This window comes from Myotis daubentonii, chromosome 14 (assembly GCF_963259705.1).
Source record: "Myotis daubentonii chromosome 14, mMyoDau2.1, whole genome shotgun sequence".
In the NCBI taxonomy this organism is placed as follows: Eukaryota; Metazoa; Chordata; class Mammalia; order Chiroptera; family Vespertilionidae; genus Myotis; species Myotis daubentonii.
Window position 1 is genome coordinate 59,297,167 of NC_081853.1, and position 25,485 is coordinate 59,322,651.

The following is a 25,485-nucleotide window of genomic DNA, read 5'->3' on the forward strand; positions in this document are numbered from 1 at the left end:
CCACCTCCTTGTCTGCGGGTAAAACCCGACTCCACGTTTCAGTGGAAAAAAGGAAACCCACCCCAAAGTCCATCCCACGAACTCCATTCCCACGGCCACGGCCTCCGCACGCCCGAGGGGAGCTGCGCTGTGCGCTCCGGCCCCTCCTCCGGACAAAGCCCGCGGCCGTGGGCGACCCGGCGACCCGGTCCTCGGAGCAGAAAAGTGAGCAACTACTTTCATTTTGGAAGGATGTGTCCGCTGAGGCCTCCGAACCCCGAGACCGGAGCTGCGGGCTGCAGATTTGGGGTGCGGGCAGGGGGTGCCCGGCGGCGGCAGGAGGAAGGGGATGGGGACAGAGGGGCGGGGGTGCGGGCAGGGGGCGTCCGGCGGGGGCAGGGGTTCGGGGTGGGGGCAGGGGGCCGGGGGCGCCCGGCGGGGGCAGGGGGTCGGGGGTGCGGGCAGGGGGTCAGGGGTGAGGGCAGGGAGTGCCCGGCGGGGGCAGGGGGTCGGGGTTGTGGGCAGGGGGCAGGGGCAGGGGGACCCGGCCGGGGCAGGAGGAAGGGGATGGGAGCTGAGGGGCGGAGTGGGGTCAGGAGAGAGAGGGAGGGGCAGGGGGCAAGAGGCGGGGTGGGGGCAGGAAGAAGGCGGAGGGCGGGGCAGAGGGGCGGGGGCGGGGTCAGGGGGCGCCCGGGGGGTCGGCGTGGGGCGCACCCCCGGTTGGCGCCAGCTCTGCCCTCGCCGGGGCCGAGATGCAGCGGCGGGGAGCGGCCGCGGGGCGGAGAACCGACGGTGAGGAGCGCGGGGGGCGCGGCGGGCATCACCCTGGCCGGGAGGCCTCGGCGCCGCGGGCTCGGGTGCCCGGGGCTCCGGGAGGTGCAGGTCTTGCTGGTGCGGGGCCCGCGCTGGTGCCCCGGCGGGTTCGGGCCGTTCTCCCGGCGCCGTCGGCTGGGCCCGCCTCGCAGGGCCCGGCGCTGTGGTCCCGGAAGCCCCCGGGTCCGGCCGGCTCTCTGGTCCCGGAAGCCGCCGGGTCCGGCCGGCGCTGTGGTCCCGGAAGCGCGCCTGCGCCGCGGGTCCGGGCTGCGGCCGGGCGGTGCGTCCCCTTTAAGGGGCCGGGCCTGCGGAGGGCGGGCGGCGGCGGCGCCGAGGGGAGCGGGCGCGGGCGGAGGGCCTGAGGGAGGAGGAGGGAGCGCGCAGCGCCTCGGCCGCCCCTGCCGCCGCCGCGGTCGGACCCGCGGCCTCCGCCCTCCCCCTCGCGTCGCCCGCCGGGGAGGGGGCGCGCGTCGCCGCCGCCGGGGAAGCCGCCGCCGCCGCGGCCGCCTGCGAAGATGGGCGATTTCTACGACCCCGAGCACCCGACCCCCGAGTAAGTACCAGCTCCCGCCGCCCGCGCCGCCGCCTCCGCCCGAGCCCGGCCGGCGCGCGGAGTAACGGGCCGGCGGGACGCGCGCGGGCGGCGTGGGGACAGGCCCGCGCCGCCGCCTCGCCCGGGCCGGGCCGCCGCGGGCCGGCGGTTGGGCCGGGCCGGTGGGGGAGGGGCGGCCCCGGCCGCCGCCGTCGCGTCCGCACCGACCGACCGGCCGGCCCGCGGCTCCCCTGACGCCCCTGGCTCCCCGCCGGCCGCGCTGCAGGCCCGGGGGCCGAGGCGGGGCGGCTGCCGGCTCCCGGCGCGGCGAGAGGGCCCCGGCGCGGGTAGGCCGCGAATCCCCGGGCTCGGGTGGCAGCCCGCCCCGCTCCCGGCCTCCTGGCCCCGGCGGCTGGGACCGGAAGGGCCTGGCGCGCGTCGCTGGGCTCGGGGCCTTGGAGGGGCCCGCGCGGCGCGCCCGGGTGGGGTCTCTCCGCCGGGCCCGGGCCCGGCCCGCGTCGGCTCCTCGGCGCTCGGGTCTCCTTCATGGTGGCGAGGCCTCCGCCGCCCGACGGCGCGGTGACACCAGGGCCGCTTTTCCGCCCGAAAGTGAAAGCCCGCGGAGGGGCCCCCGGGGTCGCCCCGGCTCCCGGCCCTGCGCTCTCGGCGGGACCCCGGAACCTCGCCCCGAAGGGGTGACTTTCGCTCCCCGAGACTCGCGTGGGAGCCGGGCGTCCCTGCGGGCCGCTCTGGGGGCCGGGGCCGTGCGGCCGGTGTGTGTTGTCTGCAGTCCGGGGCGGCCCTGCACGGGGCCCGGCCGTGTCTGCCCCCCGCGGGCGCCGTGCACCTCGGGGCGCCCCCTCAGCCTGGACTCGCTGCCCGCGGAGACTATTGTTTTGTTTTGCAAAGCGGTTCTCCTGCAGCTGCTCGCTGGTGCCGGGAAGCCAGACTGGCCCCGCGAAGGGGGTTCCCACGAAACGGTTACTTTTAGGCCAGAAGGGCACCCACAGGTCCCTCTTTGGACACTTTTTACCTTAGTTCTCCCCTGGCTTTTCCCTTCCTTTTTCCTTTGCAGCCCTTCCCCAGATCTCTTCCCCTTGGTCCAGAGCTGCCTGGATCTTAGCAGTCGTTAGTTTCCAGGCCGACACCGAGGGGTTGGTTCTGTTGGGGGTGCTGGTGGGCAGCTCCGCACAAAAGGAGGAAGGGCTGTCCGGCCGCTGCGCGGGACCGGCTCTTTATGTGCAATGCGCGGTGACAACGTGGCTTCCCTCCTCGCCTGGGTTGTTGCTTATAGGTCAGCAGTATCCTCATTAGATTGTTTTGATTCACCGCACAGTCATTGGTGGCATTACAAAGCTCACGTTGCTGGCTTTTGGTTTGGGGCTTGGAAAACCTCAAAGAACAGACATCGTCGTGACCCAGTAAAGCTCCGGTTGCTCACCTGTGCGGTGCAGGATAGCGCGGCAGCTCCTTTCCAGGTTGTTTAATTATGAAAACATAATTTTTCATACCCTGTGGAAAAATAGGCCCAAATGCATCTTGATAGACGTGAGTGGAGAGACTTTTTGTTGTTTTACGTAAGGTCTTACCGTTTTTTCGCTGCTTTTCTGTCCCCGCTGCTTTGGATTGCTAACAGGACTAAGTAAGTTCTGAAATGTGTGTGCGCGCGGACCTGCCTGGACTGTGCAAAGGGTTATAAAGTGTTTTCTATTATGAGAACTGGAGGGGATCTCGATAGGCATCCTGAACATCACCCCTGTTTTACAGATGCAGGAACTGAAGCCGAGAGAAGTGAAGTGACAGTAAACCCTGTGAGGTGGAGTGTGTCGGACGGAGAGAGGAGCAGCAGAGTGCAGGGGTAAAGAAATAGGACCTCCGAGGCAGACTTGGGTTTGAGCGCTAGGTGAACCTCGGACAAGTGACTTCACCTCTCTGAGTTGGGTTTCTCACCTTTGAAACAGGTGTGTGAAGGTAGCACCCCGTAGGCTTTGGGAGGCTGGGACGAGCATCGTGTGAAAAGCCTCGGCCCAGAGTGTGGCACGAGCGCTGCTTCTGGCTGGGGCGTCAGGAAGAACGAGAGTGAGGAGTTTACGTCCAGCGTGATGAGATGAGGTGGCAGGAGAGGCGGTGACAGGCTGGGGGAAGGAGCGACCGCGGGCTCCTTTTAGATTTTTGTTTGAAATGGTTCTTAGATACATGAAGAAATTGAGGCACGAAACGTAAAATCAGTGTGAAGTAACAATTGGAACCTGTTGTTCTGTATTTGTCTTGTGCTCGCTCTTGAATCAGGCACAGCTGCAGAGGCTTTTCCTCTGGCCTAAGGGCTCTGTGTCAGGTGAAAGCGGCCGTAAGCACCTGCGGGTCTGTGCTTTCGGTGGCTGCTGCTGGGCAGGCCCAGGCCCAGGTGTTGAGGACACTGCACCTTAGAGCTGGTCAGGCTCCAAGGGACTCTTCTAGAGGCAGGCAAGTCCTTTGCAGTGCTAGAGATGCTCTTCTTCGAACAGAACACGTCTATTTTGTGCCAAACACAGGTGTACTGTGGGGCGTACACAACAAACTTTTGCCCCTATGGGCACCTGCTAGTGAGGGATGGCAAACAGTAAATAATACAGAATGTTCAAAGGTAAATGCTTTGAAAAATGCAGCAAGGGGGATCCAGAATTTCTGGGGAAGATGTTGTAGTTTAAAATGAGGGACCGGGTGAGCCTTAAGGGGCGGGAGGTGGCCATGGTACTACCTGGTGGGAAAGCGCTCCCAGAGGAGGGAGGAAGGAGCCCCCAGCACTGAGGCGGAGCCTTTGGTGAGTCCTGCCAGTGTGGCTAGGATGGAGCCAACAGGAAGGAAGAGTGGGTGGGTGGGGGGTGCACATTGCACAAGGACTCTTCCCTGAGCTCTCACAGGTGAGCAGAAGGCTCTCGGCGTGCCCGGGAGCGATAGTCGACGCAGGGAGGCTTGTAGGAAGCTCGTAACCAGGAGGGAGATGCTGGTGGTGACTGGTGCCAAGGTGGTAACAGGAGATGGTGAGACGTGGTTGAATTCTGGATATATTTTGAAGATTAAACCAGTTTGATTTGTTGCTAGGTTTGATGTGGCATGTGAGCGAGGAACCAAGATGGTTCCAAGGTGTTTGGTCTGGGCAGTTAGAAAGATTGAGTTGCTGTCAACCACGATGAGGACGATGCACGAAGGCAGGTTTGGGGAATAGACCAGTCGTTCAGTTTTAGACGTGATGCGTTTGAGGTGCCTGTGAGATGCCCCTGATGATGTCCCAGTCTGGAGTTGAGGGGAAGGTCTGGACTAGAGGTGACTTGCGGAGTCATCACTTAGGTGGTATTCAGAACCACTAGACTGGACGGGATCATCAAGGGGTCCATGTGGGAAGAGGACCCAGGTCGAGTCCTTTCAAACTGCAGTGTTGAGAGGATTGTTATAGTGTGCAGCGTTAGGGGTCTTAATGTGGATATTTGTAAAATAATATAAACTTGGGGAAATTACCTCTTCTAACACCTAACTAGAAGTTGGCACTCTTTTAATTACTACTGTCAACAGCACACTACAGCACTACTAACAGCACCTGTGTGTCTGCTAGTACAGGTCGCAGATTTCTTTATAACATGCAAGTAACATTGAAAGGAAATTAATTAGAAGGTGGCCCTTGCTCGGGGCTGGGCTGGGGAGAAGGGCCAGGCAAGCCCTGGAGCCAACCTCCTGCAGTCCCTCCCCCGCATCTGCAGTGAGCAGGGTCCCTCCAGCAGGTGGGGTCCCTAGGCCTGGCCTGCGGGGATCAGCCGAAACCCGCTCTCTGACAGTCCCCCACCCCCAACCCCCCAGAGGCCCCGGAGTGGGAGAAGGCACTCTGCAAAGTTGCTGTCGTACAGGGTGTGGAACGCAAACACAAGTGCGCAGTAAACCAGATTCAGGCCAATAGTGCAGCAGCGACAACATAACCCACGGCTGAAGGTGGAATCACACAGGCCCCTCAAGGATTCGGGCTCCCTCCTCTCTGGTTTCGGGGTTCGTCACCCGAGAACCGTCGCTGCCAAGTCACCGCAGCTCGGCAACTCCTGTGTTGAGCATCTGTCCCCTGGTGGTCAGTGCATGTCATAGGGACCGGTCAGACACTTAGCATATTAGCCTTTTTTATATATAGGTTGTGCTTATTGTAGATACCTCAAAATGTGATTTATGTTCATCATTACATTAAAATTACAGTGGATATGAGATCCACCACTAGATTAAGAAGCATATTACTATACTATTATAACACATTTGGGGAGTTTTTTTGGTCCCCAATGTAACTGGTCTCTTGTAATTATATGTATTTTATTTTACACATTTTTAAAAATATTAACCTGAGAAGGCATCCACAGGCTTCATCAGGCTGTCAAAATGGCCTATGGCACGAAAAAGTTAAACCTCTGGGCTCTGGAGCCAATAACTGCTGGTTTAGAACCTTACCTTTTTTACTTAACAGCATTATTCACCAGGACAGGTTTTGTTATGACTCTGCCTTGGTGTTCTTATTTGTAAAGTGGGGATCATAATAGCATTTTCTGCAAAGGTTTTTATGAGGATTGAAGAGTTAGGATGAATATTGGATGGAAAGATGCAGCTAGAAAGAACAGTACTTTACAAGGCACCCTCATTTGAAAAGCATGGTGAATTTGGCAAAACTAAAGTTTATTAAGTGGAAAAATATTTCAGTATTTTTAAATGATATAAAGCTGTGAGGATAAATTCTCAAAATTCTCATAATTCACCTTGGCTACGTTGGGGATAGAGATGCCATAGAAAGCTTAACTAGGAGAAAGTCTCATAATGTAATCACCAGATTCCACATATGGTTTAGACCAGTGGTTCTCAACCTTCCTAATGCCGCGACCATTTAATACAGTTCCTCATGTTGTGGTGACCCCCAACCATAAAATTATTTTCGTTGCTGCTTCATAACTGTAATGTTGCTACTGTGATGAATCGTCATGTAAATATCTGATATGCAGGATGGTCTTAGGCGACCCCTGTGTAAGGGTGGTTCGACCCCCCAGGTTGAGAACCGCTGGTCTAGACATTTAGTAGCTGTGTATACAGTACATGAATAAAATCGCTTGTTATTTTATGAGAGAAATATCTTTGTAGTATTGAGGTATGGCTCTACAGGCCAGGGTTCTTTTTGGGCTACTGCGGTACATGGGAGGCCAAAATATTATGTGGAGGGTTTTCTGGTGAAGTAGAGGCAGCCTCATGAACTCCCCTGTACCTAGGATGGAGTCCATCCCTCCAGCATTCATGTCCTTTTCTGTTTTGCGCTGGCCTTTTCTGGATTTCAGGTGGAGGATTCTCCTATTGATACATTATTTCTTTAGCAGGGTATGAAGCAACTGTTGATACAGTTGTGTTTTCCTAAGCAATGTTCCAATGGTTAAGACACGTTGTACATACAGATCATCAATCATACTTTCCTAATTTCCTTAGTGGAACGTTGGTATTCCCAAATCTTTTCTGCTACCTTTTACTATAGTGACTAGATTTAATCTATTCCCCCTTTTAAGACATGAAATTCATTATGATTTACTCTTTAACAGATAGAATAGTTTTTCTTGACCCTGATATTCAGTGTTCCATGAGCGTTGTCAGTTTTTGCAGAGAAGCTAGAGTAGTCCTATTCTGGATGGCAAAATACGACTCGACTGGGCTACAGAGTCAGAAGTTGACCAGCTTCGTCATTTTTTAAAATTCTTTCAGAGGACTGTTGAGTACCTTATTTTGCAATGCACTAGGTAATTATTAAGACCCTGAGAGATTATTTATATGGAAACCGAACCATTTATACCCAGAGTCACTGAAAATCAGCTTTAGAATTCTTTTTCTTTCTGAGATTCATTCTTTAGGGAAGAAAAACACCTTTTATTTTGAAAAAAATTCAAACTTGCAGAAAGTTGCAAGAATAGTATAATGAATTCCCATATACTTTTTGTCTAGATTAACAAGTAATTGAAAATTTACTACATTTGCTTTATTTTCCTATATAAAAGACATATACGTGTTTGTTTCTTTTTGGCTAAACTATTTGAGAGTATAAATTGCAAACATGACTCTTCATCCCTGAATATTTCATAGTATTAACAAAGAGCAATCATCCTCTTAGATAACTAATATACAGTAATCAAATTCATAGAAGTTAACAACATTTGGTTACCTTATACTAGTATATAGTTCATATTTAAATTTTGCCTATTATTCCAATAGTGTCTTTTTTTCTCTTTTTCAATAGTGTCTTTTAATTTTAGTCTAGGATTACATAGTTCACTTAATTGTCATGTTTCTTAGTCTTTTTTTCTTTAATATCTGAATATAGAGCTTTAAATTCAAGTTCTGGGAGGTACTTACTTTGCTATGATCTTTTTGTACTAACTTTAAATGTGATATTTTAGAAACAACGATGTCTGACACTGTGTTTAAAATGGTTTCTTTTATTTTTTTTGTTAATTCTCGTCCAAGGATATTTTTCCCCCATTGATTTTTAGAGCGAGTGGAAGGGAGAGAGGAAGAGAGAGAGAAACTTCAATGTGAGAGAGGCACATTGACTGGTTGCCTCCTGCACACGGATGAGGCCGGGAGTGAGCCTGCTACGGAGATACGAGCCCTGGACTGGGAATTGAACCTGGATCCCTCAGTCCGCAGGCCGATGTTAGCCACTGAGGACAGCTGGCCACGGCGAAATGGTTTCTTTTTTAAATCACTAAAACAACAAATGCTTGTTGCAAAAGGTTAAGAAAGTACAGGTGTTTATAGAGAAAAAAGGTAGAAATCTACCTGTAACATCTCTTCCCTGCTCCACCTCTCCAGATGGTTCCTCTGTGTGGATAAGGAGACGGTGCTCATACCAGGACTGATGTTTGTTTTCATGTAAATGGAGGGTTACTACTATACACACCACTTTCTCCTACTGATTGTGTCATGTTTGCATTTACATATAAGATGTGCTCATAGTTTTTTAATAGGTACTATACTGTACTATGGATTTACTATATTGTTTTATTTTCTTAAGGTGTCTGGTTATCATGTTAAGCAGTTTAAAAGGGCCTTATGACATGTTGTGCTATGTGGAAGGTGTCTCCTTTCAAATCTGTTTCCCCCTGGGGTGAGTATGTCTGGTAATTTATGATAGTGTTTTGACGATTTTATTTAGAGTTTGACTCCTATACCATTTTCTTTTTTCAAAAAAGTGTACTTTATTGTCCATACTAAATGTTTGCCATGGTGCTGATGGATTAAAGAATTTTCATTCCTGCCCTACTTTGATTAGTTGATTAGTTATTTTATTTTTAATATATTTTTATTGATTTCAGAGAGGGAGGGAGAGGGAGAAAGATAGAGATAGAGATAGAAACACAATGATGAGAGAGAACCATTGATTGGCTGCCTCCTGCACCTCCCACACTGGGGGTTGAGCCCCAACCCAGGCACATGCCCTGTCTGGGAATCGAACCATGACCTCCTATCCTAGTTCATAGGTCAACGCTCAACCACTGAGCCACGCTGGTCAGGCAGTTGCTTGGTTATTTTAAAGAGAAAACTTAAGGCATTTAAGTGCAGTTTCTTGAAAATGGTTGGTTTGACGTTGGCCGACAGAACACTCAGTAGGTTTGTTGTTTTTAATAATTGGATTTATATTCGACAGTCTACTTCCATGGATTCCAACGAGAGACAATTATTACCTTGTGTAGATTTTGGTTATTGTATGCTGATAAAATGTTGTTTGTATTTGTACCCCCTAGCTTTGGAATTCATGTATAATGTACTTTATGTTGAATTTGGTAGCCTCCCCTTCTTAAAAATTTAATTATTATTTTTTAATCCTCACCTGAGGATATTTTTTCATTGATTTTTAGAGAGAGTGGAAGAGAGGGAAAGACAGAGAAATATTGATGTGAGAGAAACACATCGAGTGGTTGTCTCATGCACGTGCCATGAGGAAGGACCCTGCAACCGAGGTACGTGCCCTTGACCAGAATTGAACCTGGGACCCTTCAGTCCGCAGGCTGATGCTCTATCCACTGAGCCGAACTGGCTAGGGCAGCCGTGGGCAAACTACGGCCCGCTGGCCAGATCCGGCCCGTTTGAAATGAATAAAACTAAAAAAAAAAAAAAAGACCGTACCCTTTTATGTAATGATGTTTACTTTGAATTTATATTAGTTCACACAAGCACTCCATCCATGCTTTTGTTCCGGCCCTCCGGTCCAGTTTAAGAACCCATTGTGGCCCTGGAGTCAAAAAGTTTGTCCACCCCTGGGCTAGGACCTTTTTTTTTAAAATCAAGCTAACAATTACTTTAGTCTTTTGCAACTGAGCATATACATTGGCCATTAGATGGAGGTTTAAAATTGGCCTGAATTAGATAGATGCCTTTTATTTTAGAATGCTTTTTCTGTCAGATGCTAACATCTCACAAGTGAAAATATCCTTGGGAGGGTGTGTGGGTGTTGGTATGAGTGATACTGCTTGCAGGCTGGAGGAGGTCTGGGAGCTTGCTGTGGGCTGGCAAGAACCTGGAGCAGCTCTGCTTTGCGACTAGAGCTGTTCTTGCCACTCACTTCTGCCAAGTGTAGTGAGGGTCTCTCTGGGAGGGTTGTATAGTAATCACCAGTATTTGCTTCAGTGACTTGTATTTTGAGTCTTTTGTCTGATATTTAGCCTCTTGGTGAATAGTTATTTATTTTTTGGTGAATAATAATTCATGACATACTCTACTTTAGTTGACAGATGATACATGTCAGTTTTAAAATTTTTATGAATTTTGTGTTAATGTAAAGTAGAGGTAACATTTTTTTATAAATTATGTAGATGGCTGCACAAACCCTTTAAAAATTATTTGAGAGAGAGAGAAAGAAAGAGAAAGAGAGAAATGTTGACTGGTCGCCTCCCATATGCACCCTACCTGGGGATTGAACCTGCAGCCTTTTCAATCTGTGAGACAATGTTCCAACCAACTGACCCACCCAGCCGGGGCTGCAAAAACCCTTCATATTGAAATCCATTTATTCTGACCTTGAGCACACACAAAGGCTTTCTAAAATTGCCTGGTTAAAAAATGTAACTCTTCCATTAACTTACCAACTCTAGACCAGAGTATCTATCTCAACTCTGTAACCTAAGCTGCATATTTTATGTCCTACTTCTGCGGTGGAAATAACGTTATGAAGACTCAAGTCAGCGAAAACATTTATTAAGCATGCACTGCTCTGTACCCAGCTGCTAGGTACTGGGATACCTCCATTTAAAAGAATCAGTCTCTGCTGTATCAGGTGTTCATCATGGTCTTTGGATTTTCTAGTCGATGGGACTACGGAATCCCTTAGGTCCTAGCAACAGAACCAAACAAGTCTAAACCTTGTGAAGGAATGGGTAAATGGTCACACTGTTAGCTCTTCTTTATGCTTTGTATTAGTAACCGCCTGAAGTATCTTAAAAGTTGGAGAATTATAAAAATACACCTGCTTGCAAACACATTTAAAACATTTTAATATGGAAAACGTAGAGATGATGGAAATAAGGATCCACAGGCAGTCTGTGTACGTCACAGACACACACACACACCTGTCAGGTTTGGCAGCCAGCACATGCCCAGCTGAGAAATTGTCCCCTCACAGCCAGGTTCCAACTTGTGCCCCAACTTTATATCCTCTGACACCGAGCTTCTCTTCTCTAATAACGAAGAAAAGTAGTCAAAGGAAGGTGAGCACCAACTGTTTCTTGGTGGCCTCCTTGTTTCTCCAATGCGAGCAAGCAGTGCTGTGGTTGGGGAAACGCTGGTTTTATATTCAACTACCACTGGTTGTTTCAATGTTGACATTCTTCCTTAATAAACTGCTGTTGATCTGCTGTCATAATTGTGACAATCAAGTTTTGTTTTTACTTTTTAATGGACATGGTAAACTTAAGCTTAAAGAGTATGCCTGTCATAGTTAACCTTGGGGAAAACTTCAGGAATACATTTTCACCAATCTCTAACAAAATATTTAATTCTACCTCAACGAAATTTATCTGTTTACTGTAGATAATTTGCCTTCTGTGGAGAGGGGCAATGTTTCTTTTATGCCTTTCTCAGGTCACACACTACTGTGCTGCTGCTTGCGCTACTTTTGTCTTGCTTCGGTGCAAGCTGTGTCCAGGTGGTGAGGTAGGCCCAGTCCACGGTGTTCATAGGACTTGAAGTCATGGTCTCTGGACAGACAGACAGACAGGGCTCCCAGGAGCAATAATGAACATGTTGTGGGAGCATAAGATGCCCAAGAGCTATCGTTCCTCACTGCTAACACTAGGAATCCAGGTAGTTGTGGATTCACAAGAGGCTATGCAATTATGGTTCCTTTGAAGTGAGAAATTTCCGTGTAACTTGCGTGGATGATTTCTCTACTTAAAGAATTGTTTGGAAAAATGGGACCGTTCTTCTCTAGCCTAAGTCGTACAACATTAAGACGCTAACGTAATGATTCTCTGATTCAGAAATTTGCATTATTCACAGTTAATTGTTAAAACCTGTGCTCATTTTACGGTACTACAGAGGCAGAAGGTATACTGGTACAAGGTTGGCGAATATTTCCAAAAAGAACTTAGGTCATACTTTGAAATTTCCCTGTTAGTGAATTTTCTTATTTTTTTTGTCCTCATTAAGAGAAAGTTTGAGGAAAGTAAGTGACATTGTTCTGTTTCAGTGAAATTTCAGGTTATAGATTAAGCCTAGGTTTATTAAAGTAATTTCTTTGAGGCCATCAATGCATATATTTTGATTTTGTAAAAGGCACGATTTAGAACGGGTTGGCAAACTGGCTAGTTGGCAAAATCCAGCCTACCAACATGTTTCCGTACAGCCCGTGAGCTCATTCCCTGTCATGTATCTTGATTATGGTGGTGGTTACGTGAATCTATATGTATGGACTAAAATTGCATAGGACACACACATACACAGGTATGAATACGAATGCAGGTTAAAAACAATGGTGTAAACTGAATAAGATCTAGTCTGGCTAACAGTAATGTACCAATGTCAACTTCCTGGTTTTAATATTTGAGTATGGCTATATAAGATGTCACCATTGGAAGGGGGCTAGATGAGAGTACAGAGCTACTGTTTCTGCAACTTCCTGTCAATCTGTAATTATTTAAAAATAAAAAGCTTAAAAATGTATAAGCATATTGATCACTGGTAAATATCAGATTGCTGTAAAAGTTTCTAAACTTTAGTCTCAATTTATGTATTTCTGGATATGTAACGAAAGTTGGCCAGCTGGCACTGGCCTGAAGACTACAGTTAAGTGTCAGTAACTCCTTGTGCCCTCTGTGGCTACTCCATATTTTTTGCCATTTGCAGTCTCTCTACCTGTCATCTCTCTCTTTTTTTTTCTTCAAATATATTTTACTGATTTTTTTACAGAGAGGAAGGGAGAGAGATAGAAACATCGATCAGCTGCCTCCTGCACACTCCCTACTAGGGATGTGCCCGCAACCAAGGTACATGCCCTTGACCGGAATCGAACCTGGGACCCTTCCAGCCAGTCCGCAGGCTGACCCTCTATCCGCTGAGCCAAACCTATTAGGGCTCTACCTTTCATCTCTTATCTCTACTCATTTGTTCAAAATTATTTACTGTGCACCTTATCAAGACCTGGGGATTAAAAAAAAAAGCAAGGCCCTTACTATTTATGCTTATTTTCTTTTTAAGAAAAAATATTTTTGTTGATTTCAGAGGGGAAGGGAGAAGGAGAGATAGAAACATAAGTGATGAGAGAGAACCATTGATTAGCTGCCTCCTGCACCTTCTGGGGATGGAGCCCACAACCTGGGCATTTGCCCTGACCCGGAATTGAACCATACAAAATTATCAACTTAATATTAGCTCGCTATATTTGGCCAAACATTTAATTAACTCACCCTAATGCCTTGGCAGGGCCAGACCAAGTGATGGTGCTTAAAACCCTGGATCTGGATGAGATGAGGTAGGAGAGAAAAGAGTAGATGGAGAAGAAGGAGGAAGACAAGCAGGGAAAAGTTTGGGGACTGTAATGTGAAGACATCTGGAATGATAGGAAGACCAACAGATAAGACTCAGGAGGAATAGCCAGTGAGAATGGAGAGAGAGACAGATAGCATAGAAGAAAGGCAGTGGTAGGAAATGAAAATACTTGGGAAGGCAAGAGGGAGAGGACACTGAGTTAAGTGGTGAGATCATCATCTGAGAGTGGTCAGGGAGCCTGGCCAGTGTGGCTCAGTTGGTTGAGCATCGTCCCATGCACCAGGAGTCCACCGGTTCGATCCCAGGGGGCACATGCCTGGGCTGTGAGCTCAGTCCCTGGCAGGGGGCATGCATGAATCACCTGAGCAGTGTTTCTCACCTATGTTTCTCTCTCGCTATCTCTGAAATAAATAAAAAATTTTAAAATGTTTTTATTGATTTTTAGAGAGGAAAGGAGAGGGATAGAGAGATGGAAACATCAGTGGTGAGAGAGAATCATTGATCAGCCGCCTCCTGCACGCTCCCTTCTGGGGATTGAGCCTGCAGCCCGGGCACGTGCCCTCACTGGGAATCTAACAGCGCTCTCTTGGTTCCTGTGTTGACAATCAACCACTGAGCCAACCAGGAGGGCAAAACATTTTTTTTTTTTTTTTAAATAGTGATCAGGGAGATGGTAGTGACAGAAATTGGGGCTAGGCATCTGGGGGAGTAAGAAAGGAAATTGAGTGGCACAAGTCACAGTGTTAGTAAATGGTAGAAACAGGATTGCAACCTAGGTATCACGGAAGTTTGATCTTTTTGCCATGTTATATTACCATGCTAGTAAGCAAAGTAATTAATTCTAAAGAAGATGTGCTTTCATGCAGGAAATCAGGAAAGAGAGTAGGATGAACTGAAAAAAGGAAAATTTAAAAGAAAGCCCCTTATTAGTCTTTTCATTTATGACAATTATTTACATTGTATTATAGTTACTTTGTATATCCTATACCATATTCAAGTAAAGTGTGAAATTCCTTGTGTGTGAACTTGACCTCTTGCCTTTACAGAACTAATACTATCTTGAGAGAAAGGTAGATCCTTTTTTTTAAAGTATATATTTTTATCCATTTCAGAGAGGAAGGGAGAGGGAGAGAGAGAGAAACATCAATGATGAGAGAGAATCATTGATTGGCTCCCTCCTGCATGCCCCCTATTGGGGATCGAGCCCGCAACCTGGGCATGTGCCCTTGACCAGAATCAGATCTGGGACCCTTCAACCTGCAGCCGACGCTCTATCCACAGAGCCAAACTGGCCAGGGTGAGAAAGGTAGATCCTTAGTAACTGTTGAACAAACAGCCTTGTGATCAATAGGAGTACTGTACTTACAGTTCACAGAGTTGCCTTTCTAAAACAGCCATTGGGTAATGGGTGATTGTATGCCACAGTTGCCTTAAGCCCAGCTAACTCATGGTAGTCAGCTGGACACCTATTGCCCAATCAAAACCTTGGGCTCCTGAAGGACTAACTCTGCTTAGAAGAGGTTTGCAAACGTGCACATGCACGACTATAAACTAAGCAGGGAACTAGGTAGATGTGATTTTTTGTGATAAAAGCTTTCCTTATGAAGACTTTCTTTTTGACGTGCTCTTCCATATCGTTGACTGTCTGAGGCGTTTAAATTTAAGTCTTGAATGTTTGGCACTGTAAGTGGCCAAGTGTATAAATGTTGAAACATGCATGACTTCAGTGCAATTCGAGCTACTCCTGCAGGTCAGATGTGTTCATTTGTGCTTGTTGAGGAGGCCACAGATTTAGAAACCTAAAAAAGAAACGAACACTAAAGTGGAAACAAACCTAAACAAATAAACAAGCTGTAAAATCCTGTTTTTCTCCTCATGGTGAGGTCATCACTGAGTCCTTGAGAAGGGCTCCGAGTGCTGGCTGTGCCTCTGCTGGGATGCACTCTGTGTAACCGGGACCCCGTGGCCTTCGGGTGGCACTAGTGCCTGCCTTTTGTTATCAACCAGTTCTCCTGTCTTCTCTCTGAGTTTTGCCTCTTCACAGTTCCCTTCTTCTGCAATTTCATATTCTGTCATGGGGTCTAGTTTCTGTGTAGTTTACTCTCATCGATGAGTATGGATTTAGAAAGATCTGACTCCTGTCGCCAGCGTGCTCAGAGTCTGTGGATTGGGCGCTGCACTGCCCTTTTCTGTCCCTTTCTGTCCCGTGTCAGACCCCACTGCTAACCCGGCCCTGACACTTTCTGTTTGTTGGTAATTTGACTTTTCTTTATTAACATGAAATGCCCTTAGGATGACAAACTTGATCTTTTCTCCAAATTTTCGATGTGCTTATACCCTTTTTATTATAAACTTTTTATTTTATTATCAGGTTAAGGGATATGTCTTGCCATCTCTGTCTAGCAGTTGTCTCATTTCTGAAATGAACCCTCCCCCCAGCCAGTTCCACATGCACAGTGTCTCTTCAGCCCTTTGACTGTGTCATTACTTTCTTCACAGTTTGTCAGGATTTTCTCTCCATTTGCTTGTTGAGAGTAAAATGGCCGAGGCTGGGGAAAGGGTTCCGTCTCCTCAGACCTCCAGCACTTCCTGCAGACAAGCATGGATGCGCTCGAGTGCCCACTGAGGGAGGAGCAGAGACAGATGGCACTGCAAGGGTTTGAAAACTCCACATTGTACGGATTGAAATCAGATCCAGTGCCATGGGTTGTGAGACACACGAGTTCATGAATCACTGAGAGAGGAGGACCACTGCCACCTACACGTGATGCTGGTGCTGGTGCGATGCATCTGCCAGGTGCGACCTGAGGGGGGCACCGCAGCACGGTGAAAGGCAGCGGTTTCATCTCGGCTGTGAATTTTTTTGTTTTTAATGTATGTGATGCCTTGAAGACGACAGGTATTTATATATATATTTGATTGATTTCAGAGAGGAAGGGAGAGGGAGAGAGAGATAGAAACATCAATGATGAGAGAGAATCATTGATTGGCTGCCTCCTGCACACCCTCTCCTGGGGATGGAGCCTGCAACTCAGGCAAATGCCCTTGACCGGAATCGAACCCGGGACCCTTCAGTCCGCAGGCTGACGCTCTAACCACTGAGCCAAACCAGCCAGGGCATGGCTGTGAAATTTTGAGTCGTTTCTATGGAGTAGAAAAAAGTGTTTAGCCTAGGCACTGCTTCAGGTTTCATTACTAACTTATTTATTTTATTTTTTTTTACCCTTTTTTACTTAGTTTTGTATGGCTACCTTAGACACTGGTGAATGAACTGAATTATGGTGGCGTTAGGCCTACATTTGGGGAAAGGTTTTTTGTACCATTTCTTTTAAGGGCCATTTAAAACATTGTATGTATTCCAGTCTTGCAACATAGCCTACAGCAAGCATGTCAAACTCAAAGGCTAACATGGGCCAAATAAACAAGGTTTAAGTGTATATGGGCCACAAAAAACCCCAAAAGCTTCAGTTTTCCTAGAAATGTAGGTTTATTTCAATAGAGACATGCTGAATACAAAGGGCTGAAATAAATGAGTCATCGTTAACATAAAATAATAGAACATTTTAATAAAAATGAATATTTTTTCTTGAACATTAACTTACCAGACACTGAATAACTGCACAAATGAATAAGCGTAACGCAAATAAACCTATTTTTCTTGTTCTCCGAAAGCGAAATATTTCCTGTTGTGCACACCTAACAAGTGAGGCCAAGACTAATGATGTGGCCACTGGCGGCTAAAACATTCGCTGCCAGTATTAGTGGGGAGAAATGGTGCGCCTGTGTGTAAGGGAAATGAATGCAACACGATGATAATTATGTATAACAGGATATTGTAAAAATGAAGTTACAAAATTCTGATTAAAATGTTTCTTACTTACTGTTATGTTGGCTGGGCTGCAAAAATATTTGTTGTGGGCCACAAGCGGCTTAGTCACCTGCTTCGCATACAAACCTGGCTGTCAGTCTTAAGCCCTTTGTAGCTCTCCTTTCCCCGGATGCCCTTGGGTTCTGGTGCACACCAGACCTTTGGCTCTGGATTCCTAGTCATTGTGGTTACCTTCGTTAGGACGGAACTGGGAACTGGGAGCTGGGAGCTCAGAGAGAGGCGTGCTGTGATGTGCAGCAGAGCAGGTATACCTAGCACTCAGCCAGAAACGATGGGATATACACCGAAGAGGCTTGAGAACCATGACCCATAAGACTTATCAAATCCGGTTCTCCTCAGGAGAGCCTGGCCTCTGGGCCTGGCCACTGCCGCCTCCTTCACCTGACTAACGGCTTCCTCCTGCTTTACTCTTTACACTCTGGTAATAGGAGTTGTTAGGGTTTATTTGCACATGAATAGTTTTATGTTTTAATCTCTGTACCTTTGCCCAGTCTTCCTACAAATAAATTTTTCAAAAATTTACATTTTTTTAGGGAGGGTTCTTTGTATTCCTGTCCTTTCACTAAACTTACTCTTTTTAGTCCTCACCCAAGGAATTTTTTTTTTTCCTGATTGGGGGCAGGGGGGAGGGAGAGAGGAAGGGAGAAAGAAAGAGAAAGAAACATTGATGTGAGAGAAACACCAATTGGTTGTCTGACTGGGAATTGAACCCACAACCCTTTTGCACGGATGCTGCTCCAACTAGCTGAGCCACCCGGCTGGGCCTTATCTTACTCTTTGCTGTTGCACTGAGCATATTTCTATCCTTGTACCTACTTTTATAACAAAACCATATTTTGTATTTATAACTGTAAGCTTTTTAAGGGCAGGGACTCAGCTTTATTCACCTTTTTTGTTGCTTCTCCGCACCGAGGATACTTTCCCACTGATAGAGTGGAAGGGAGGGAGGGAGGAGACAGAGAGAGACACGGATGTGAGACACACACAGCAGTCGGTTGCCTCCTGCCTGTACCCTGACCAAGGCTGGGGATTGAGCCTGCCACCGAGGTAAGTGCCCTTGACTGCGATTGAACCGACGACCCTTCAGTCCATGGGCCAGCGCTCTATCTAGGGCAGCTTTTTTCACCTTTTATTTCTAGCACCTAGCATAGAAAACAAATATTTGCTATGTTGAAATGTACCCGAGGCCGTGAAGGGACGGATAGTCCGTATAGAATATACTTGTAGGTTGTATGTATCCTAAGTTTTAATTAAAAACAACTTTCATTTCAATTGGTTTTAAGTATTTATGATTTTTTTTTTATTCTTTTGCATGCTTTCTTGGCTGGATGACAATAGAGAAGAAGAAAATGAGGTAAGTATAATTTAGTTCAGTAATTGTGGAATTGAAACCATTTAAAATTTTGCTATTTGGAATGTGAAATCAAGTAATGGTTTTTGTTTAATTTTGGTTTTGGATCAACAGTAATTTATTCTAGAGAGGGCCGTTATATATATTAAGAAATGGTTTTTAAATTTTAGCACTTCCAGAGCTTTAGGCAAGATAAAGGAAGCCGGCGGCTCTGGAGAGTTTCCTTTCTTTTTTTAAAAAATATGTTGTTGACTTTTAGAGAAAGAAGAAGGGAGAGGAAGGAGGTAGAGAGAAACATCGATCAGTTGTTTTTCTCACACCCTCTTCTGGGGATCAAGCCTGAAACCCAGGCCTGTGCCCCCATCAGGAATTGAACCAGTGTCCTCCGAGTGCATGGGTTGACTCTCCACCACTGAGCCACGCCCACCAGGCTGGAGACCATTTCTCACTTTGTTTTCACGGGTTGAGCTTCCAGGGAAGATTTAATTTGAAAAGTGGAATCTGTTTTTATAAGTACAGTGGGGCCTTGACTTACGAGTTTAATTCGTTCTGAGACCAAGCTTGTTAAGGAGCTCGTTAATTCAAATTACTCTATCAACTCAGTGCAAAAAATCGGCAGAGAGACGGCTGCTATCTCAAAAAAACTCGTTAGTCGGGACACTCGTAAGTTAAGGCCCCACTGTATTTGAATGCTGCTCTGTGGGAATGCATGTGAAGATACTTACTGTTCCACTTGAATGGCCACTGTATAATTTCGAAAGCTGGTTTTAGATTTTACTACGTTGGGGGGAAAACTATTCTCTTAAACAGCCAGAGTTGATAAGAGAACATCTACTAGAAGAATGCTGCAGATGGCAACGGTCCATCTTTAATTCAGGCTTGAGCCTGTTGTCAATTTTTCTGAAGTTCTGGGCTACACCCTAGGTTATGCCTTTAACTTTCCTTTGGTGGTTTGGCTAATAATGGAGGGAGAAGTCTTCTTTTTTAAAAAATATACTTTATTGATGTTTTACAGAGGGGAAGGGAGAGGAATAGAGTTAGAAACATCAATGAGGGAGAAACGTCTATCAGCTGCTTCCTGCACACTCCCCACTGGGGATGTGCCTGCAACCAAGGTATATGCCCTTGACCGGAATCGAACCTGGGACCCTTGAGTCCGCAGGCCGATGCTCTATCCACTGAGCCAGACTGGTCAGGGCGGGAGAATCTTCTTAAATCGTATTTGTACTTGTCCCGCATGCAGTGGGATCAGACTGCACGTCAGCGTGGCCTGATGGGTTGGGCCCAGGCAGAGAGAGAGAGTGTGCCAAGGCAGAGACGGCAGAAAGGCCTCAGACTTCGTCTGTACAGTGAGTGAGATGGGAGGCTTTGGTTGTGGAACATAGGTGGGTACTTGGGGCTTTATTATTTTCCAAATTTTGGAGTATGTTTTTAATTTTTAAAAATACTAAAGTACTCCTCGTGCACTGCTGGTGGGAATGCAGACCGGTGCAGCCACTGTGGGGAACAGTATGGAGTTTTCTCAAAAAAAAAAAAACCCTAAAAATGGAACTCCCATTTGACCCAGTGATCCCACTTCTAGCAGTATATCCCAAGAAACTAGAAACACCAATCAGAAAGGGTATATGCATCCCTATGTTCATAGCAGCACAATTTACAATAGCTAAGATCTGGAAACAGCCTAAGTGCTCATCAGCAGATGAGTGGATCAGAAAACTGTGGTACATTTACACAATGGAATACTACACTGCTATAAAAAAGAAGGAACTCTTACCATTTGCAACAGTCTGGATAGACCTGGAGAGCATTATGCTAAGTGAAATAAGTCAGTCAGAGAAAGATAAATATCACATGATCTCACTCATTTGTGGAATATAATGAATAACATAAAATGATGAACAAAAACAAATCCAGAGACAGAGAAGCAGCGATCAGTCAAACCTCAGAGGAAAGGTGGGGGATGGTGGGGGTCAGAGGGAGAGAGCAACCAAAGGACTTGCATCCATGCATATAAGCCTGACCAATGAACACAGACATGGGGGCGGGAAGAAGGACACATACGTAATACCTTAATCAATAAAGACAATAAAGAAAAAAATACTAAAGTACTTATTGAAAGTTATACTGTTTGTCATTAAAAAACAAAAGACTTAATTACCCTGATGTTTAAAACTGTGAAGATAGCCATTTGAAAGTAACTTTGTTGTAGTAGTAACTGCTTGTTTTGTTCATTTATAGGCAAAGATTGAAAATGTGCAGAAAACAGGTTTCATCAAAGGACCGGTGTTCAAAGGTGTTGCTTCCAGTCGGTTTTTGCCCAAAGGCACCAAGACGAAAGTCAATCTGGAGGAGCAGGGACGACAGAAGGTGTCCTTCAGCTTCAGCCTTACAAAGAAGACTTTGCCGAACAGGTTTCTGACTGCACTTGGCAACGACAAGCAAAGTGATACTCCAGCCTCCCCAGCTGCACCTCTTCAAGTAGACTTGACCCCTAAAATTAAAGTGGACGTTGGCGAGACCGTATCTACTGCAGAAGACTCTTCCCCACCAAAATCAAGGGTAGAATTGGGAAAAATTCATTTTAAGAAACATCTGCTTCATGTAACATCCAGGCCACTGCTAGCTACGACCACGCCAGTGACATCACCTCCGCCCACAGTACCGTTACCAGCAGTCATAGCAGAATCAACAACTGTAGACTCACCACCTTCATCTCCACCTCCTCCACCCCCTCCACCCCCCCAAGCCACAATACCCTCACCACTAGCACCAGTAACAGAGCCGGTGGCCTTGCCACATGCACCGATAATGGTTCTGATGACAGCACCGGTAGATATAGCAGTTAGAGCCTTGAAGGAACCACCAGTTACAATTGAACCGGAATCTTCGGAAGTGGACACTAAGCAGGACACTGTATCTAATAGTTCAGAAGAACACGTAGCTCCGACTTCGAATGAGCAAGCACATCTTCCCTCACAGAAAGAAGATTCCCATATTGGGAAGGAGGAGGAAAGTCCAGATAGTTCTAAGAGGAGTCTGAGCTTGAGAAAGACAGGTTCTAAGAAGAAACCCTCACAATCTGAAGGCACCTTTCTTGGTTCAGAATCTGATGAAGATTCTGTCCGGACTTCCTCAAGTCAGAGATCACATGATTTAAAATTTCCAGCAAGCATTGAAAAGGAAAGAGATTCAAAAAAGAGCGTAGCACCTTTAAAAAGTGAGGATTTAGGGAAATCTTCCCGATCTAAAACAGAAAGAGATGACAAATATTTTAGTTACTCAAAACTTGAAAGAGATACTCGGTATATGTCCTCTCGATGTAGATCAGAGAGAGAGCGAAGGCGAAGCAGATCTCGTTCTAGATCTGACAGAGGCTCTAGAACTAGCTTATCTTACTCCCGGTCGGAACGGTCCCATTATTATGACTCTGATCGTCGCTACCGTTCCCCTTATCGAGAGAGGGCACGTTATTCTCGGCCGCATACAGATAACAGGGCACGAGAGAGTTCTGATTCCGAAGATGAGCATAAAAAGACATACTCAAGGCGCACCTCATCTCATTCCTCTTACAGAGACCTAAGGACATCATCATCCTATTCTAAATCCGATCGGGACTGCAAAACTGAGTCTCACTCAGAGATGGAGAAAAGAGGGAAGTATTCTTCAAAACCAGAAAGAGAATCCAGAAGGACTTCAGAAAATGAAGCAATGAAAAGGTGTTGTTCTCCCCTTAATGAACTGGGATTCCGACGGGGGTCATCATATTCCAAGCACGAAAACAGTGCTTCCCGTTATAAATCTGCTCCTTCAAAATCTATATCCAAATCTGATAAATCAAAAAATTCTTTCTGTTGTGCAGAATTAACTGAGGAAATCAAACACACTCATTCTTTTAGTTTACAGACTCATTGTTCAAAGGGTAGTGAAGTCAGGGTGATTAGTAAACTTCCTGAAAGAGAAAAGATGGGATCTCCTCCTCTATCAAATCGATTAAATGATTCACCATCTTTTAAAAAGCTAGAAGAACCGTCTATTTTTAAATCTGAATTTATAGGACATGATAGCCATGATAGTATTAAGGAATTAGATTCTTTATCTAAAGTGAAGAGTGATCAGTTAAGAAGTTACTGTCCCATGGAATTAAATATAAATGGATCTCCTGATGCAGAGTCTGATTTGGTAACATTTTGCACTTCTAAAACTGACACTGTCTTGATTTCTTCTGATGATAGTGTGACTGGATCGGAGGTATCCTCTTTGGTCAAAGCATGTGTGTTTTCATCAAATGGATTTCAGAACATTGACAGTTGTAAAGAAAAAGACTTGGACGATACTTGCATGCAGTGGAGCGAGGCAGAAAGCCCATTTAGAGAAGCAGAACCTCCGGTGTCACCACACCAGGATAAACTCATGTCTTTGCCTGCTATGACTGCAGATCACTGCAAACCAGTAGGTGAAGAACCAGGTGATATGAGAGTTTCTAGCTGTAAAACCAAAGAGTCAGATGTGTATTGTGCTTCAAATGACAACCACCCTTCTGTGTGTCATTCTGCAGCTGAAGATACTGAGCCTCCCGTTAGGAAGATTTCTTCAAATAGCTTTATGAATGTGCATTTGAAATCAAAAACAGTTATATGTGATAATAGAAGTCTGACAGATCAGCACTCAAAATTTGCATGTAAGGAATATAAGAGTGTTGGTAGCACTAGTTCGGCTCCTGTTAATCATTTTGATGATTTATATCAACCTATAGAGAGTTCAGGCATTGCTTCATCTCTTCAGAGTCTTCCACCAGGAATAACAGTGGACAGTTTAGCTCTCTTGCAATGTGGAGAGAACACATCTCCAGTTTTGGGTGCTGTTCTGAAGAGTAAAAGCACAGAGTTTGCAAAGCATGGAGAAAAAGAAATGCTAGAAGTAGGCAGTGGCCTTCCTGCTTTAGGTAGGGGGGTTGCTTCCTGGGAAAACAGGCATAATAATGGGCTCTCTGGGAAATGTCTGCATGAGGCTCAAGAAGAAGGGAATAGCATGTTGCCTGATAAAAGAGGAAGACCAGAAATCTCTCTAGATGAAGAAGGAGGTAGAGGACATGAACACACTTCTGATGGTTCAGAGGTGGTATTTTCTTCTTGTGAGTTGACTTTAACCACGGAAGACAGCGAGTATATGACATACACCTTGAAGTGTGACAGTAGTGGTCATGCCTCAGAGATCGTGTCCACTGTTCACGAAGAGTATTCTGGTTCCTCTGAAAGTTCAAGTGATGAAAGCGATTCGGAAGAGACAGATTCTGACGACAGCAGTATTCCCAGGAACCGTCTTCAGTCGGTGGTGGTTGTGCCAAAGAATTCGACTTTGCCCATGGAAGAAACGAGTCCGTGTTCTTCTCGGAGCAGTCACAGTTACAGACACTATTCTGACCACTGGGAAGATGAGAGATTGGAGCCAAGGAGGCATTCATATGAGGAAAAATTTGAGAGCGTAGCAAGTAAAGCCTGTCCTCAAACGGAGAAGTTCTTCCTTCATAAAGGAACAGAGAAGAGTCCAGAAGTGTGTTTCGCACAGATGAGCAGAAAGCAGATAGACAACCACCTGACTGAAGTTGCCCACCCTCAGAGTGACGGAGTTGATAGTACAAGTCATTCTGATGTAAAGTCCGACCCTGGAGGTCATCCAGGTTTTGAAGAAACACTGAGAGCCAAAATAGCTTCCAGGCAAGAGGAGTTGCCACTTTATTCTTCTGATGATTTTGAAGATGTTCAAAGTAAGTGTTGGCAACAGACCCCTTTCCCTGATAGGCCAGATAGTAGACTGGGAAGAACAGAATTGAATTTCTCTTCCTCTTACGAGATCTCCCGAGTGGATGGCTTCCATTCATCGGAAGAGCTCAGAAACATGGGCTGGGACTTCTCTCCAGGAGAAAAGCCGACCACCACGTACCAGCAGCCTGACAGCAGCTATGGAGGCCGTGCTGGACACAACTATCAGCAGGGCACAGAGCCGTATGCTGGGACACGGAGTTCCTGGCAAGGCAATGGCTACTGGGATCCCAGGTCAGCAGGTAGACCTCCTGGAACTGGGGTTGTGTATGATCGAGTTCAAGGTCAGGTACCAGATTCCTTAACAGATGATCGTGAAGAGGAAGAGAGTTGGGACCCTCGGGTAGGATCACAGTTTTCAAGCCAGTCCGGTAAATTTTGTGTATCCCTTCAGCAGGACAAGGGGTCAGTGCAAGCACCTGAAATAAGCAGCAATTCCATTAAGGACTCAGTCATAAATGACAAGAAAGCTCTTTCAAAAAACTTAGAAAAAAATGATATGAAAGATAGAGGGCCTCCTAAAAAAAGGAGGCAGGAATTGGAGAGTGATTCTGAAAGTGATGGTGAGCTTCAGGACAGAAAGAAGGTGCGCGTGGAGGCACAGCTGTGCGAGACGGCAGCGCCCCCGGGCTCCACGCTGGCCGGGCCTTCCTGTGTCATGGAGGACTTCAGAGACCCCCAGCGATGGAAGGAATGCGCCAAGCAGGGGAAGATGCCTTGTTACTTTGATCTGATTGAAGAAAATGTTTATTTAACTGAAAGGTAAACATCATTAATCTGACAAATTTTAACCTTTTTAAAACATTAGTTTTCAATAATTCAGAATATATGACCTTCATTGTAGGAAATGTAATTGCATGATAAAAATATAAATTGAAAAATCTAAAACGTAGATTTTTAACGTGTATTTACTTATTTAGATCCCCCCATCCCCAGAGGGGTGTCTCATTTTCTTTTTTGTCTCATTACCTTACCTTATAGTTCTAGAAGTATAATTTAGGCCAGCCAGTTTTTTTAAAAATATATATTTTATTGATTTTTTACAGAGAGGAAGGGAGAGGGATAGAGAGTTAGAAACATCGATGAG

General features: G+C 46.3%; 1 protein-coding gene across 3 annotated transcripts in view; it reads left to right on the forward strand.

The window, feature by feature from the left end:
* The first annotated feature begins 667 nt into the window (after positions 1-667).
* SETD2 (SET domain containing 2, histone lysine methyltransferase) overlaps positions 668-25,485 on the forward strand; it is an 80,996-nt gene continuing 56,178 nt past the window's right edge. Inside the window, exons 1-4 of one of the 3 annotated variants that reach the window (XM_059664947.1) lie at positions 668-771; positions 8,373-8,465; positions 18,567-18,582; positions 20,818-25,160. In XM_059664947.1, coding sequence (XP_059520930.1) covers positions 8,386-8,465; positions 18,567-18,582; positions 20,818-25,160 — 4,439 coding nt within the window. In that variant the 5' untranslated portion in view covers positions 668-771; positions 8,373-8,385. Of the gene's footprint in view, positions 772-1,101; positions 1,346-8,372; positions 8,466-18,566; positions 18,583-20,817; positions 25,161-25,485 lie in introns of those variants that run through there. The other 2 variants (XM_059664946.1, XM_059664948.1) reach the window with 2 other exon arrangements.